The 13,964-nt window shown below is 53.2% G+C and overlaps 3 protein-coding genes across 5 annotated transcripts; 1 reads left to right on the top strand and 2 right to left on the bottom strand.

Moving 5' to 3' along the window:
- Positions 1–205: 205 nt before the first annotated feature.
- On the bottom strand, positions 206–4,867 carry LOC148399959 (ectonucleoside triphosphate diphosphohydrolase 7-like). Of its 3 annotated transcripts, none has more exons than XM_088373178.1 (14): positions 4,677–4,867; positions 4,184–4,283; positions 3,952–4,107; positions 3,602–3,840; positions 3,381–3,531; positions 3,121–3,224; positions 2,746–2,805; positions 2,497–2,645; positions 2,200–2,366; positions 1,628–1,835; positions 1,411–1,530; positions 1,239–1,324; positions 809–970; positions 206–722 (listed from the first exon to the last, which is right to left on the bottom strand). In XM_088373178.1, exons 2-14 carry the CDS (start codon positions 4,189–4,191, stop codon positions 506–508), a joined length of 1,827 nt encoding a protein of 608 aa, XP_088229304.1. In that variant the 5' UTR covers positions 4,192–4,283; positions 4,677–4,867; the 3' UTR covers positions 206–505. The 3 variants fall into 3 exon arrangements, with proteins under 3 accessions (XP_088229304.1, XP_088229305.1, XP_088229306.1); XM_088373179.1 differs by having other exon boundaries at positions 4,184–4,279; XM_088373180.1 differs by having other exon boundaries at positions 3,602–3,795; positions 4,677–4,866.
- A 511-nt stretch (positions 4,868–5,378) lies between these two features.
- LOC148399958 (mitoferrin-2-like) lies at positions 5,379–8,414 on the top strand. Its single transcript, XM_088373187.1, has 4 exons — positions 5,379–5,951; positions 6,839–7,067; positions 7,167–7,223; positions 7,302–8,414. The coding sequence occupies exons 1-4, from the start codon at positions 5,592–5,594 to the stop codon at positions 7,844–7,846; spliced, it is 1,191 nt and encodes a 396-aa protein (XP_088229313.1). The 5' UTR covers positions 5,379–5,591; the 3' UTR covers positions 7,847–8,414.
- A 2,243-nt stretch (positions 8,415–10,657) lies between these two features.
- Positions 10,658–13,743, bottom strand: LOC148399957 (homeobox protein Nkx-2.3-like). The gene is made up of 2 exons (XM_088373184.1): positions 12,826–13,743; positions 10,658–11,543 (listed from the first exon to the last, which is right to left on the bottom strand). The coding sequence occupies exons 1-2, from the start codon at positions 13,499–13,501 to the stop codon at positions 10,906–10,908; spliced, it is 1,314 nt and encodes a 437-aa protein (XP_088229310.1). The 5' UTR covers positions 13,502–13,743; the 3' UTR covers positions 10,658–10,905.
- Between the last annotated feature and the right edge of the window lie 221 nt (positions 13,744–13,964).

The following is a 13,964-nucleotide window of genomic DNA, read 5'->3' as shown; positions in this document are numbered from 1 at the left end:
CGTGTGCTCGTGAGAGATCTGTGAGCGCTGCCTGCTGCCTTTGCAAACTCTTTGCAAACCAGTGTTGTCTTGCACAATACAAACACAGGAAACACAGCATTTGGTTCGCCTTTCCAATCGCCTTAAACACAGATAAACAAATATGTTGTTTCACTCTTCAGATAATAATTCTCTGACGATTTCATTTGAAGGAGACCCAGAGAAGTGATGAAAAGAAGGTGTTTTATTGGCATGGAATCATCTGCATTCACATTTGCTCACTATTGCACCTTGCCCACATTGGACAAATAGCTTTTCTGCTTCGCTTTGACAACTGACAAAAAGGAATGTGCAAAAAGGAACACTTCTCCTCCAGGTGCCCAATAAGAGTCTGCCGCCGCCGCCACCGCCCCAGCAGCAGCAGCAGCAGCAGCAGCTTTGGCTCAAATCATTTGATCAAGACGACATTTGTAGGGGTGGAAAATCCCGACCCATGTCGGGATGACGCGCCGACGGAACCATCATCTCAGGGTAAGAGCACCTCGCCTTCGTCCACCCAGAGCATGTCCAGCGCGTCCACCTGCCGCTGTTCTCGCCGGTGGATGCGTCTCAGGCGCAGCACGTAGAGCAAAATGGCCAAGACCACCACCAGCAGGCACAGAGAGAACAGGTGGTGGTTGTACACAAAGGATGAACGCAGCCAGCTGGGGTGGCTCTGGCGCAGCGCCTCCTGCTGGAGGTCCCTGAACACCACAGCGGAGCAGAGCGGAGTGGAGAGGAGGAGCCTTTTGAACCTTTTGGCCCCCCGAGGGCACTTTGGTCAATGTACCTGAGTGGCAGGAAGCGCGTCTTGTACAAGATGGCTCCCAGCGTCCACTGCACCTCCTTGTCGTAGACCAGCTGCGCCGTCCTCAGACTGCGGTAGTCGGCGGGAAAGCGGAAGCCGGCGTGCAAAACCTGGAACATCCACGCCGACTTGAAGCACTGGTACCTGAAGAAGGCGCACGCACACACACACACACACGCACAGTTGGAGCACCAAAGCGGACATTGACCACGAGTGCTCCCTGGCTGTTGTCTCGTCACAAAAGGTGTTGTTGTCGTCGTCTTTTTGTTGCCCAGGCTCAAGCTTTGGAAGGAAATGTCGCCGTGTTCGCTCTCGATATTCCAATTTTGCCTTAGCCAGGGTTGCCTAATCATTTTGTCTGTGCTCTCCTTTCTCAGCTGTCTTGAAGCGGGTAAAAGAAAAGGTCAAATACTTGAGCCTGTCGATGTCGGCCTGCTGGGAGAAGAGCTTCTTGTCCAGACGCTGTTTCAGCGTCAACCACTTGGTGGCGCAGAAGTCCTACATTGGCATCACAAAGACAAGCGCAAACGAGTAATTGTCTTCTTTGTTGGAAAAGAGATGGCGGGCGGGGGGTGCCGAGCTACCGTGGCGGCCCGGGAGTATTTGTCGCTGTCGTACTGTCCGCCGATGCGCAGCACGTCCTCCATGCAGTAGTAAAACTCGGAGAAGCCGTAGAACTCGCTGTTACTGAAGTTGATGGGCGCCTAAAAAGAGACGGAGGAAATGATTCCAATAGCAAGTTTTCTCCTGCCCGAGAGGGACGTTTCCATCCGCGGCGGCGGAATGGATGAGCCATTCTACCTGGTAGGTGGCCCCCGCCGTGGTCATGGTGGCGTTGCGGAGGCCCAGCAAGGGGCGGACGGCGTCCAGGCAGCGTGGCCAGTCCCCCTGGCCTCTGAGGTACAAGGTGCGGTTGTCTCGGAGCAGCGTGTGCGACAGGCCCAGGGGCAGGCAGGGGTCCAGGTGGGGCTTGTCCTCGCTCAGCCCCGTCGTCCCAGCGCCCGGGGACCTGCGTTGCACGTACCCGAGAGCGAGAGAGAGAGAGAGAGAGAGAGAGAGAGAGCGCCCTTACTTACTGGCGACTGACAAAGTGCGACTGAAATCGGACGCTTTGACCGAAAAATGGCCAAAGGCAAAGCAACCAAAGAAATCTGAGATGGCTCAATTGACTCTTTCGTGGGAGGACTGTAACCATTTCAAAGCTTGCTTGCTTGGGATCGTTCCAGATGAATGAATCATTTCTCAATGATTCGGGGAAACAAATTCAATTAAGATCAGATGTTTGGACCACCGATAATGCGCCCACCCCTGAAAAATAGCTCTCGTGAGCAAATGATTGCATGTTGCTCAGCCCTCTCCTCTCTTCTCTCCACCTGCTGTCGTCCAGCGTGGTGTTGGCGATGCGCTCGTCGTAGCGCTGTCGGGCCATGTTGCCGCCGAAGCCCAGGAAGGTGGTGACGTAGACGCGGTACACGTGCTGCGTGTGCTCCACGTCGCAGCCCAGGTTGAACTCAGCCAGGACGCTCTTGGCCGCCTCCTCCTGAAGCGCAACCATTCCAATTAGTGACAGCGGTTCCGGTAGTTAGCCGAAACACGTCGCCGTGAATTGAACTTCATGAGTTGCTGTCGCTAAAATGAGTCAAAGTTGTCGACAGCGCCGTCACTCTGACCTCCTGCGGGGACCTGAAGGTGATGGCGCCGGGCACCTCGTAGGCGATCTGCAGCGAAGCTCCGCCCATGTCCATGATGCCCACCGTGCGGCGGCGGCTGATCGGACGCTGCTGCTGCGAGTTGGTGCTCACCTCCACCGCGGCGTCCTCTGCGCCGCACAAAAGGAGAGCGAGGTTCCTTCGATGCCTTCAAAAGCGGCGGCGGCGGGCGGGCAGGCGGGCGGGCAGGCGGGCGGGCGGCGTTCTCACCGTTGTCAGCGTGGTCGAAGCGGCCCAACACAAAGTTGATGCCGATCCACGCGTAAACACCTGTAAACCGTGAGTGCCTCTCTGTTATCGGTTCTCGTGCTCTTTCTAAAACACGCTAAAATGCCACAAGATGGAGCCAAAACCAGGTCGAATGGAAAAGTAGTGCTTTAGAGCCACAACGAGAGTGAATGCCTCGACAGATGCCACAAGATGGTAGCAAAGCGTTACTTTCCCGCAAATAAGTCTTTGGCACCATCTTGTGGCACATGGCAGAAAAGAAGCACAAAAAAATGCAACAAAGACAAATGACAGTATATTATTAATCAGAGATGGTCCACCCCAACTAAATCCACACACCAAAAAAAGTGGGCTCACCTTCCTGCTTCCCAGAGATCACCTCAGCGTGAGAGCGGGAAAACAGGAAGTCAAAATCCAGAGGAACGTCGCTCACCAGGTCGTCCAAGATGGCCGCCTGCTGGCTGCAGCCAAACACTAGTTAGTTAGGCTGAGCTAAGTTAGTGCCAGTAACCATCTGACTGACTGTGAGTCCTCGCTGGTGCGGGATCATTTGGCTTGTGATTGGCGAGAACCACGAGAGCGTCGTAAGCCAGCCGGCCGGCCGGCCAGCCAGCTACCTGTCGGGCAGGAGTCTCATGCCGGCCGTGCAGAGGATGTAAAGCGGCGTCTCCTTGTGTTTGCGCCGGGGTACGTGGGCGGCGGCGAAACTGAGCAGAGGGTGCAGGTAGTCGCTGGCGCTGCTCGGAGAGGTCGCCAGCGAGGAGATACCTGAACGCAAAAGCATTCCGTCGTTACGGCCTTCGCGTTGGCTTTACTACCGGAGAAATGAAATAGTCACCCGGTTTAATCTTCTTGACGACCGGCTGTCGGTCCAGGTCCCTCATCTGGCGGATGTCGAGCAGCGTGTGGGGGTTTCCGTTGTGGGGGGGCCAGTAGTACACAAAAACGCGAGAGCCGCTGCTACCGCAGTCCACCACCACGCCGTAATTGAGGCCCTCGTCCTCCACGTCGGTGGCCTCCATGGGGAGGAACCTGGAGGCGGCCGAGGGGTCAGTCGTCAGATGGACGCTACTGTACCTTTAAGACAGGAAAGGTGGGACCAAAAACACCTGCGCTGGTGGCGTTGTGTTTGCTCGCGCCAAGGACCAACCAGCCCCGCCCGAACGATCTGAACACGTGTTCACTCACTTGCTGAAGCGAGTCCCCTGCGGTCTGCGCGGGCCTCGCAGGAGCCTCTGGTGGGTGCCCAAGAGCAGCAGGACCGAAGCGGCCAGCAGCAGCAGTAGCTTCTGCCTGGGGGCCACGCCGCAGTACCAGGACGCCGGCAGGAACCACAACGTGATCCTGGACACGCAAAGGGCGATACTCGTGGACCTTTTTGGGGGGGGGACTGGGTGCCATGAAAAGCCACGGAGCTTACCGTGCCATATGTCCACCGCGTGGCCTTGTTGAAGCACACGGTCGTCACCTCATGGTCGCTGAGGCTCCCGCACACCACTCTCGCCTCTCTTTATTTCTTTCTTTCAATACCCACAACATGAGAAGATTGTTTGCAGTTAAAAGCAACCCTATCACGTGTACTCATAGTTAGTCTGAGGATTTAGTGAGTTTGTTCCAGTAGGTAATTTATGAGTGGTTAGTCATAACGGTTAGCTGGTCAACTGGAGTGAATGGATAGTGTCACTGACGGGCCACGAAGGTTCGTGAGATGACATGTCAATACTTGAACGTTCACCGGCGTGCATGTTAATAATGAACTTCTGCAGTTGGCATTGCCGTTCGGCAATCTTTGTTCATGCAAGTTATTTAAAAAGAAAAAAAGCATAGTAAATCGCTCAAAGCTGAGCTGCACGTCCCTCCGGTAGGGGATCTTAACAATCCATACGGTGTTGTCTGACGTCATTTAAACCTACCATAAGAAGCCTCTCCTCGTTCGTGATGATACAGTCTGACGGTTGTTGTTTCTTCGACAAGAACAAATTGCAAGCAATGTGGGTTTTTTTTGGGGTTTTTTTTTTGACCGAAACAACTGTGTACCGACAGTGTCATACGGGAAGGCAGGCGTCTGTAGAAGAATTCAGCCGTCCTACTTCCGGTCGGCACGACGTCATTACGTCACACTCTACGTGGACAAATTCGAGAGCTGCATTCAAGTGCCGCAAGAAACCGCTGCAGATGACAGCTCAAGGAGGACTCCAAATGTGGTTTTGAAAATGGACGCAAAACCACGTCCTTCGTGGTTTTACCAAGGAGCCAGAAAAAGAGATTGACTGCTTGAAATGACTTTTATATTGACCTTCTGTGTTTTGCGGCAGGGCAAAAACCGTCTACATACATTCACCAAAACATTTCAAGCCATTCTCCATACATTCACCAAAACATTTCAAACCTCACGATTGACAAAAGAGCCAATTAAGTGTCTTAAAATGATCTACTTGGATTCACGAACCGCATCAAAATGGAACGTTTTCATTGGAGATTGCATTTTGTGTTGTGCGTGCCCGCGTTACGTAAAGAGCGCACACTGGCCAATGAAAAGGGCTATCGGTGGTTGGCTGTCGTGTCATCCAATCCCAATCAAGGTCGACGTGAGACGTCACGCTAATGCCCAGCCTTTGCTAACGGTTCTTGAACTGAACTGGCGGCTCCGCGTGAGCCGGCGAGCGAGCGAGAGAGACAGAGACCGCGGGCGGGCGGACGGGCGGACGGGCGGACGGGCGGGCGAGCCGCCAAGCACCAAGAGCCAACTGCCTGCTCTTTCCGGCTGCGGCGGCAGTGGCAGCCAGGAGAATACGATCGGTGGATTCCCTTTTAAATCCGCCACCTAAATGGAAGCTGGCGGTTTCGCGAGCCGGCGCGCGTCGCTGGACACGCCGGGCGTCGACAGCCGGGTTGCAGGGCTCGCAACCGGCACAGACGTTCGATGGCTGGACGGCAGACTGCTGGGCAGACTGCTGGGCAGACTGCTGGCCACCGCGGGAGCAATCGTCGGGGTTGTACCCGCAAGGGTACCCGGAGAGCTGGACTTTTCGCCGGTGTTGCACCGAGCGACCTCGGAGTACTCGACCGAGGTGGACGTGGATTATGAAGGGCTTCCCCAGGGAGCCACCACCGGCACTCACATGCTCGCCGGAGCCGTGGCTGGAATTATGGAGCACTGCCTCATGTACCCAATCGACTGTGTGAAGGTATGAATGAGGTCACGCAATTTATTCATAAAAGCTGTGCAGTCTTTTGTTTGTTGCTCAAATTTCAGCGAAATGCTCGTTGCGTAAAGCAGGCAGCCCGCCCGGCCCTGTGCGACGTGACCCTGAGCTCGACTTGCAAGTAACCTTGCGGTCTGTCCCAGACAGACAGACAGACACGTCGGATAAGTAACCACGCACAGCGAGCAGACTGCAGTCGAAAGTGACACTTTTATATGTGAAATGATCCCCTTCACTTTGTCCGCTACGAGCTCGTAGAACAAGCGGGCGGCTGCTAGCCTACATCCATGATCGGACACGCTATCAATCCGCGTTCACCCCGAAGCATTTTCAACCATTTGGGTCACACAAGTCCACCCACCTTACATTTGAATGGGTGGGAATCGTTTTCAAGTGTGACGGACGCCTAAACATCTGCGTCATCACAGAGTGCAGTTACAAAAGGAGTCCATTTCACATCGTCATGTAGATGTAAGCTGGCGATCATTGGGTGACGTCAAAGCTTACGTAAGCACCGGCGTGGTGTGTTTGGACAACAACTTGGAAAAGTCAAGTGTGATTAGAGCGACGACGTTATCTTGCGGCGGCGTCGAGTTGAATTGGCCACGCATACACTTTGCTTGAAATGGGGGTGGCCCGCGGCGTCAGATGCCCCTTCCGCTGTACTGCCTTGTCACCATCGCTTTTTTTTGAAATAGCTTATAACGTTCAGGGCCAATATATGTACACGTCAGCGTGTCATACAGGTTGGTGGGGATGTAACCTGGCCTTGGGCCTTGGGCCTTGGGCCATTGGCGCGATGGCGCTCTCCAACAGAAGCGTTTTCAACTCGCGGTGCTCCAACTTGTCTCTGCCTCCCGTCCCGCTAGACTCGCATGCAGAGCTTGTGCCCTGACCCAAAGGCACGCTACCGCAACGTGATGGACGCCCTGCGGCAGATGGTGCGCACGGAAGGCGTCTGGCGACCGCTCCGCGGCGTCAGCGTGTTGGCGGTGGGCGCGGGCCCCGCCCACGCGCTCTACTTCGCCTGCTACGAGCGCATCAAGTTGACGCTGAGCGACGCCATCCACCCTGGCGCCAGCAGCCACTTGGCCAACGGTCAGTGAGGGGCGGGCGGGCGGGCGGGCGGCGTCTTTGGCGAGTTTCGCCGTGTGATTTCAACGCGGCCTTTTTTTTTTTCCTTTCTTCATCGTGCAGGAGCGGCAGGCTGCATGGCCACCGTCGTCCACGACGCCATGATGAACCCGGCTGAAGGTACACGCGGCGCACCCACCCGCGCAACGAAATCCCAAAGGCTTCACCTCCTTTTTGCTCCCATTTGAACTGGCGCAGTGGTGAAGCAGCGCGTCCAGATGTTCGGCTCGCCGTACCGCGGCGCGCTGGACTGCGTGGGCGCCACTCTGCGCCGGGAGGGTCCGGCGGCCTTCTACCGCAGCTACACCACGCAGCTGGCCATGAACGTGCCCTTCCAGGCGCTCCACTTCATGACCTACGAGCACCTGCAGGAGACGCTCAACCCGCGGAGACGCTACGACCCCGCCTCGCACATGCTGTCGGGGGCGCTGGCCGGCGCCCTGGCCGCCGCCGCCACCACGCCGCTCGACGTCTGCAAGACGCTGCTCAACACGCAGGAGGCGGCGGTCGCCCGCCTCTCGCCGGCCGTCCTGCCGGCCACCCGCCACATCTCCGGCCTGGGCGAGGCCTTTCGGACGGTGTACCGCACTGGCGGCGCGGCGGCTTTCTTCAAAGGCGTGCGGGCCCGTGTCATTTACCAGATGCCCTCCACCGCCATCAGCTGGTCCGTTTACGAATTCTTCAAATACGTCATCACGAAGCGGCAGCGCCAAAGGGGCCTGCGAGAAAACGCGCACAAATGAGCAGCCCTCAAGCGCGTTGGCGTAGGGAAGAGTTTGTCAATGGCAAAGGGCTTGCGTTCAAAGAGTTGGCCAGCCGATGTCGACAAACACTCGGTGAAATAACGTGAGGCATCTCAACGCGCAAGTTGTCAGCAAAGAATATTTCATTCAAGAGAAGAGTAAGGGAGTTTATTTTACTCAGTTATTTTCTTAAATACCACCAATATTTTCTTTTTCCCCACTCGTGCACCCGCAATCAAAGTCCAGGTGCCACGCACGCTTGACTTGAGTCCGCCGCCACGCAGTCAGTCAAACGCACAAGCGTTCGTGCCTCTTACGAAAGCTATACAAGCCGTTTCTATGTTTGTAGTCTAAATGAATACTGAAGTAAGCAACGAGCTAACCTCACTTATCCTGGGCCGTGCTTTGGGAGCGTTTTGTTCTGCTGTGAAAACCAAAGAACAACAAAAATATCACTTGAATGTGAAGAAGGAAAACAGCGGCTCCATTTTTGGTTTGCTTGTCAATAAAGTCACATAAGGCAGCTCCTCGCAGAAGCAGGGACTTCTCTTGGTGCTCAACTAACGCACACATGTATTTGGCTCTTCATTTCCGCCTCAAATAGCACTGAACTCTAGGGACGTGGAGTTGATGTTGTCGTATTGCACGTATGTGTCCGCCAGAGGGTGCTGTTGAATGACCCATACCAGAGTTTCACATACATTGCTTGCTGGTCGTATGTCAAGTGTCAGCGCGAAGCCCCTGTTTGTTTGGATTGGTTGCTGCACTTTGCGGATTGTGCCTGAACAGAAGGTTGTTTTCGAACGACATTACCCAGCGTGCACCGCTGCTGCTTCCCATGAGCACACAAAGGAACGCGACACCCACCCTTTGCTTTTTCCAGGTGGAAGAAGCATGTTGACCTTGAACCCTGCCTGCCACGACTGCACATTCTAGAAAGGTATGATCACTTTTCCAACCGGGCAACAGTTAACGAGTGTCCTATCATTGACTGCACTTGTCGTCATAACCTGGGCCGCATGTGGCTCAAGGAGATGTCAGAAAAGGTGCTTCACTCTTTCCCATTGACTGGACTGGGAGTGTTACACGTCATTTCAAACATATGTCACGCAAGCCCGTCTTTGCCCTCCTTGTCCGACATGCCGGCCGGCCGGCTCATCTTTCTTCTTTTCCTTCATTTTATCTTTGAACGTGTTTGCTCCTGGCATGCAGAGCACTCACCTGAAAAAGATGAGACTACGTTAAAAAATGGGGTTTGTCGTTTTTAATTCAAAATCAGGGTTGCTGTTTTATCGTAACCATGCAAACAAACAAAATGATAATCTTGTTGACAAAGAAAAAGTTGCTAGTAGTTGCTGCGTCATCCTGCCAAATAACAAAAGTTTGTTTTTTGTAATCATGTGAACGAACGACGCCAATATATCTCGTATGGTCTCATAAGTGCAAACGGATTAATTTTGCAGGATTTCATTTCCCTATTTACGCCCAAAGTGCTTTTGTCGTTTTTGTGGTATATTAGGGTACCCTACCAAAATTGCTTGTGAATTTTTGTTCGCGGAATCCCGCCAAAACCACAAAACGTATTTGTAGTTTTTCACACAGCATATTCCTTGTAAGCCTGCTCTTTAGCTTCCCTACAATGAAACATTAATTTCTTATAGTTTGCCATGTATAAACTGCCTATAGTGCTCGCGTAGTGTTTTATGTAATCCTGCTAACTCGAGAAATGTCTTTTTTACTCAACCCGCGAACAGCAACCAATGTTGAGCTCAGCCTTGGGAGTAAACCAGAGAATGTGTCGATTTTATTTCCTGACTTTATAGAGAGATTTGAATTTCGCGTGTTTAGCCTTGCGCTATCACTTCGGGCCGAATGTGGGCGGGGCGATTTGCCCTCGGGTCAGTGCCGCTCGTCGGTTCCCAGAAAACGTGACGCGTTTCGCCCCACTTTGGCGTTGAAAAGTGGATGCTGCCTCCAAATGTTGACAGAAGGTTGATGCACGGCGTTTGTTGGCCGTTGCCCCGGACGCTCCAGACGGGAAGAAGCGGTGGCGGCGGCGGCGGCTATTGCCAAACATCGAGCGCATGCGTGCGCTGTCAGCAAGTGCGACCACTCGCGCTATACTGACCATTTCCAAGCTTCATTGTCAAATTGTATCGCACCCAGTCTGTCCATGCAAACAAAGCCTTCACAATCAATTCTTGAAGCAACACATTTCAAATTCATCCTGACTTTTAGATGAATGGGACTTCTGGTCGCATGCATGTTACTAACCTCACTTGGCCAATTAAAGCTGCATTTGTCCCCCTTTGGAATGAACTAAATAGATTGAAGTGCTACCTGCATGTGAGAACAAGCTGCCCCCCGCACTCAGCCCTTCCATAATGAAGCGAACTTTGTACTTGCACCCCCAGCCCTCCTCCCACTGGAATAAATGGTGCAACGTGTAGCAATAATGCCCCTTCTTTCACAAGCAGGACCCCCAGTGGACCGAGAGTGCTCCTCACCCGCTCCGTCCCTTCGCACCTCCACCTCCACCACCACCACCACCACCACCACGGCGGGCGAGCGGGCGGGCGGGCGGGCGACAATGTGCACGCGCGTCTTTGTCTTTTTGCATTGGCCAAATTGCAGCTGCGGGGTGCTTTTAATGACGCCGTTTTCTCAATGGAGCAGCACAAAATGGAGTTGGGCACTCCCTCCGCATGGATTTGGAGGGGGGTTGTACTTTTTGGAATGTAAAGAAAACATATTGAGAAAAAAAATCAAACTACAACCCTTTATAGTAAAAAAAAAGTAACTTCGCCAAAGGATAATTCAATTGGATGTAAAAAAGACATTTCCCCAAAAAACTGACCCAAAGTCATTTTGTCCAATTTTTTCTTTCTCTTATTTAATAGAATACACGTGAAAGAACTAACAGCAACCCCCCCAAAAAAAGAACGTCAAAAAAAACGTCAAACTTGCATCTTATCACGAGTCCTCTCTCTATGTGTGACGTCAACAGTCCCGTCAATGAACCGATTTTTTTATTTTTCCCCTTTTCTTTTTTCTTCCGCCTACCAAGCCCGGATGCCCCCCTGACGGTTGTGGGCCGGCGCCGAGAGCCCCTGCAGGCCGCCTAAGCTGACGAAGGCGTTGGGGCAGCCTGCGGAGGAGGCCGGCCCCGGCGCCGAGGAGGCCAGCCCTGGCGCCGAGGAGGCCGGCCCCGGGCCGCCGTATGCGTAACTGGAGTTGCTCTGGTGGTACGCGGGGCCTCCGTACGTGTAGGCCGGGTAGCCCCCCGCGTAACCGTACGGCGCAGCGGCGCTCGGATAGCCGGGAGTTGAGCCCCCGCTGCCGCGGCACGGCTTCCCGTCTCGGACGAGCACGGGCACGGCCACGCGCCTCGGCGGCGGAGTCGCGTGGGGCAGGTCTCCCGCTTCGAGGGTCCTGTTTTGCCCCTGACGTTTGCATTTGTAGCGGCGGTTCTGGAACCAGATCTTGACCTGGTTGGAGGTGAGCTCGAGCGCCGCCGCCAGGTGCTCCCGCTCGGGCGCCGACAAGTAGCGCTGCTGCTTGAAGCGGCGCTCCAGCTCCAGCACCTGCGCCTGCGAGAAGAGCACCCGGGGCCGGCGGCGGCGGCGGCTGCGCGGCCTCGGCTGGACCCCGTCCGAGGAAGCTTCGACCCGGGACGACGCAGTCTCCGCATGCTTGCCTGATAGACACATATAATCGCGAGGTTCACAAAATCTGTTGTGCACGTCCACTAAAAAAAATAATTAAAAAAAAATGCTGTGTTGAATTTAGTGCGTTTCGTTTCGTTTCGTTAATGGCTGCACAAAATAAACCCATGCATGCATCTGCATGCAAAATCATCCAGAAGCGTTATTTAAGTAAATCTACTTTCCAAAAATATATCGAGGAAATTCAACACAAACTTTTTTTTGTCTACATCCACTAAAATTTACAAACGAAGGCAATGATAAAGTTAAAAAAAAAAAAAAAAAGCACAATCGTGGGGAAAATAAAATCATCAATGCGCGTCACTGAAAGTGGTTCAAAAAGAAAACGATTTGTAAAAAAAAAAAAGTGTATTGAAAAAGCATTGTGTGTTAAACGTAAATAACACTTCATTTAGCGCAATATAGGCCAAAAACCACAACTGTGCAGATCATCATTTCTGATTCCAAATGATTTAGTCCAAAAGTCGCAGCACTTTATCTCGTCCGCCTCCTGTTTTTCTTTTGACTGCACGTTTGAACTTGATGCATGTGTTTTTGTCTCTCTTTTTTTCCAGTGCAGGCGCTTAACAATGGGGTGAACAGAAGACCTTTGGAATGTCAACTCCAAACTGTAAGTACAGCTTTGCTATAGCTATCTTTCTTTGCTTTTGGAAAAACGCACGGCGGCTTTGTCTACGGAATACGAAGTGACGCAGGAAGCCAGCTCGCTTCTTTCCCCGGCAGAAATGGAAGGCCCTTTCCTCATAGCGATAGAGAAGGGGCGCCTTCCTTCGCGTTGTTATTCGCTTTGATTGATTGAATATTTCAATGATTTGATAGCCTTGCCCTTGTGACAAATATACTGCTCCTTTCCCCCAATGGGGACTATTTATGCTCAACTTCCTTCCAATATTGCAATATTCCAAAGAAAAAAAAAATGAGAGCGACTCCTTTAGAGCTTTCTTTTCATAGACACGCATGCCGGCCATCTTCATGCCTGACATGCATCGGGCCCGCCCACGCATGTCATATACATTGGAACCCACAACCTTCATTTTTCACTAAACCAACATGAGATATTTGAGTAGATGAAGGAAAATATGAGGCCGCACTACGATGATGCCATGTGCATGAGGACGTGTCAAAAGGGGCACGACCTTCGCCTGCTTAGTTGTTGGCTGCGCGTGGACAAGTGCTATACGTGGCCCGTGCATGCATGCGCGACTCTCATTGAAGTGGCTTCACTTTCCGCGCAGCAAGCAAAAGTCGACTTACTGCTCTTCCGCTGGTCCATGTCTTGGGAGGTCCCCAGCCGTCCCCCCCGGTGCGTCCCGGGGTAGCCGTCCGGGGCCAGTCCGCTTCCCACCTGGCCGTCTTCCTCCTCCTGCTCCTCGTCCTCCTCCGGGTCTCCGACGAGCCGCGTGAGCTCAGGGTCCAAGAAAGGCGTCGGTGGCGCCGGGGCGCTTACCCGGGCCGGCGCGCCGGAGGGCGGCGGGACGCTGTGGGCCGTGTGGACGGGGGGGTAGTCCCGTCCCGACCGCAAGATGTCTTTGACGGAGAAAGGCGTGGAGCTCTGGAGCATCGGCATCATGGTCATGGTCAACATCTTCAGCGGCCTCCCCAAGCCCGGGCGGCCGTGCACGGGTGCGAGCGAGGGAGTCCGCCCGAAGGCTCTAAAACTGGGAATTAAGGCCGCGGAGTCGTACGGAGGGAGGGGGGGGGGGGGGGGGTGTCCAAAGGACGGACCAATCACAAAAAGTCCACATGCTTTTGAAAAGTGTGTGCGCGCGTGTGTGTGTGTGTGTGTGTGTGTGTGTGTTGTGAGGAAGCAACCTGTTAGTCCTCCTTGTGATGGTTTCACCCACTTTTGTTCTTCTTTTCCATGCATGCATCTTTCCATGTGTTTCTTAATCTTCATGTGGTTGTTCCCTAGCTTGATTTTGCGTGCCATGAAGTCTTTGCTTGGCTTCCTCTTGATTCTATTTTCTGCTCCGAGTGGCTTTGGTTGCACTTGGTGATTTGCTTGAAGTTGGGCTCTCTGGTTCCAGCCTTATAGATCGCTTTGGTTCTGTTTGAGTCTGTGCTCGGTTCTGCGCTTGGGCTGGCTCAGCTCGCTTGTAAGAGATGGGAAGAAAAAGAAAAAAAAAAGGACGTTATGTTCATACTATTGTGAATACAAATAACGTGCATGTGTGTTGCTTGTGTGTGTGCGTGTGTTAGTTTTGTGTGAGCGCGTGAACAAAATATCTAGGAAAGGTGACACCTCTTGTCTGCTGTCATTCTTGGAGGCGCCATGCAGACTTGGTCTTCTTTTTTTCCCCTTTTTCCTTCTCCGAGCTGAAATCATCTGCAGTCGTCCACACAACAGCAGCAGAAAGAAAAAGAAAAAAGATCTGTTTCAACATGAGCCGTAA

Source organism: Syngnathus floridae, chromosome 4, assembly GCF_059516105.1.
Source record: "Syngnathus floridae isolate MCC-2025c chromosome 4, RoL_Sflo_1.0, whole genome shotgun sequence".
Lineage (NCBI taxonomy): Eukaryota > Metazoa > Chordata > Actinopteri > Syngnathiformes > Syngnathidae > Syngnathus > Syngnathus floridae.
This window is presented reverse-complemented; position numbering and strand designations above follow the sequence as displayed.